The 2034-nt window shown below is 41.6% G+C and overlaps 1 protein-coding gene across 1 annotated transcript; it reads left to right on the top strand.

Moving 5' to 3' along the window:
- Positions 1-377: 377 nt before the first annotated feature.
- Positions 378-2015, top strand: LOC140966587 (uncharacterized; the record flags this gene model as incomplete). Its single annotated transcript, XM_073426842.1, has 3 exons — positions 378-1170; positions 1344-1425; positions 1674-2015. Coding segments are annotated over exons 1-3 (970 nt in total), but the record flags the coding sequence as incomplete, so codon positions are not given.
- Positions 2016-2034: the final 19 nt, after the last annotated feature.

Genomic DNA, 2034 nt, shown 5'->3' on the forward strand with positions numbered 1-2034 from the left:
CTATTATAAAATTTTAGCTCATTAAATATATATTATTTTTATATTTTAAATTACGAAATACTTGCAGGAGCCGTATATAGTTTGTTTTGTGTGCATGCAAAGTTGATCACCTTGAACAATTAAAGGTCAGAGAAGAACAGCTGGCTGCTCCCAATTCTCTGGATATCCTCATAACTTTCTTCAATGGCAGCTATCCTCTATATTGTGTGGGTGGATGATGATGTGTACGTACATATATACATACACGTACTGTGCGTGTTGCTGTGTGTATGTCACTCACACAAATACACACACGAGAACGTACAAATGAATGCTCCACTCATTCAACTTTATGACATGCAAGAGAAATAACCCGACTGCGGCACTGATATGCGACCAAAAAGATCATTTTATGCGCTTTTCTACTTAATATTTGATAAATTTAAGAAATTCATGAAGCTTTAACGAACTCATCGCATTATTTAATGTTACCACGAATTGTCGCCTCCGGAATTGACTCTTGGGTCACTTCGAAGATCAGAAATTGACTCGTGTGCTTAATCTCTTTCCTCTACAAAAACCCTCCTCACCTCCAAGAAAATGCATCAAGCTTTAACAGTTAACCTTGAAAAGGGAAGTTAACGAATGGCGACGTCACAAATTTCATCTGGTTGTGCTGCAGCAATGTGGTGGCGCTGCCTGGCGTCGGCCTTCCGCACCGCCTTTGCATGCTCGATTGTGGGAGGTGTCACCCTTTACGGTCCGGAATCAGTTATCAAACAAGTAGCATTTCCCGCATTTTCATACGCGACGGTGATTATTATAGTCACTGATGCCAACTTAGGCGACACCTTACGCAGCTGCTGGCTGGCGTCTTACGGCACCGTGTTAGGGGTTTGTCCGGCTGTCCTCAGCCTGTCTCTGATAGGTCCGACGAAGCTGAATACAGGAACCACGGCTGCCGTGGTGGCTATAAGTGCTTTCGTGGTGGCGCTGCCGGAGAACACTCACTTGATATCGGAGCGTATATCACTTGGGCAGATTGTTATTGTGTATGTTATTGCTTATATTAAGGGTACGGAGACGGAGGTTGTTATGCATCCTGTCCGTGTGGCGGCGAGCACCGCCATTGGGGTGGTGGCTTGCGTGTTGGCCTTGCTGTTTCCTGTCCATGGTCTGGCCTTTTTCGAGGTAATTAAATGCAAGTAGTGGAGGATAAATCATGGTACACCGTACACGTGTTATTGCATGGCGCCTTGCATGAAGCATATCAGTGTCTCCATGCATATGTAATTGTCATTTTCAATGATAAACTATATTCATGAGAATTGATATATATCGGTGAACAATTTTCCGCATCTCAGGTGAGACAAAATTTCAAACTCTATTTGGGAAATGCTTCCGAAAGGTTGAAACTTCTTATGAAGGCGTTCTCTTCCGAAGACGGCGCATTTTAAAACGGATTGATCTCTCAAGCCAAGTTCTTGAATATCAATGCAAGCAAACTTCTCCGAAACATCGAGTTGAAGCAAGTAAGCCTAAAAATAGTTATACATTTCACGACACATCACGTCAGTCATGATGAGTGAGAAGTTCTGGAAATTAACAAGTTACTTTGGAATTATTCTGAACAGGATAGCATGAAATGGGAGCCAACCATGTTATTTAACAAATTCTGAGAAATCTTGAAACAGCCTTGAAGGGAATGGAAATATCTTTAACAAATTGCACTGAATTTCCTGTCAAGATGTTAGGCTCTGAACTCAAGAATGATGTAGCTTTAATGGAGGAGGAATTCTTGAATCAAGTTAAGAACATAGCTGTCGAAAAAACCATTCTACCCCAGTCTGACATGGTCACGGATTCAAACCTCCTTCAAGCACTTCAAACCAGTGGTGTCCCATTCACAATCAAAGATTTACCCTCGTTGTTCTTTATATTCTGCTTAAAACTTATTCATTTCAAACCAGAGAAGCCCGTTTCACCAGACGTTCGATCCAAACAAGGATTAACTGAATCAGAGAAAAAGAAAGGAAGTTTCTTCACAAAGATGAA

The sequence above is a fragment of the Primulina huaijiensis genome, unplaced genomic scaffold (assembly GCF_012295235.1).
Source record: "Primulina huaijiensis isolate GDHJ02 unplaced genomic scaffold, ASM1229523v2 scaffold207242, whole genome shotgun sequence".
Taxonomy (NCBI): Eukaryota; Viridiplantae; Streptophyta; class Magnoliopsida; order Lamiales; family Gesneriaceae; genus Primulina; species Primulina huaijiensis.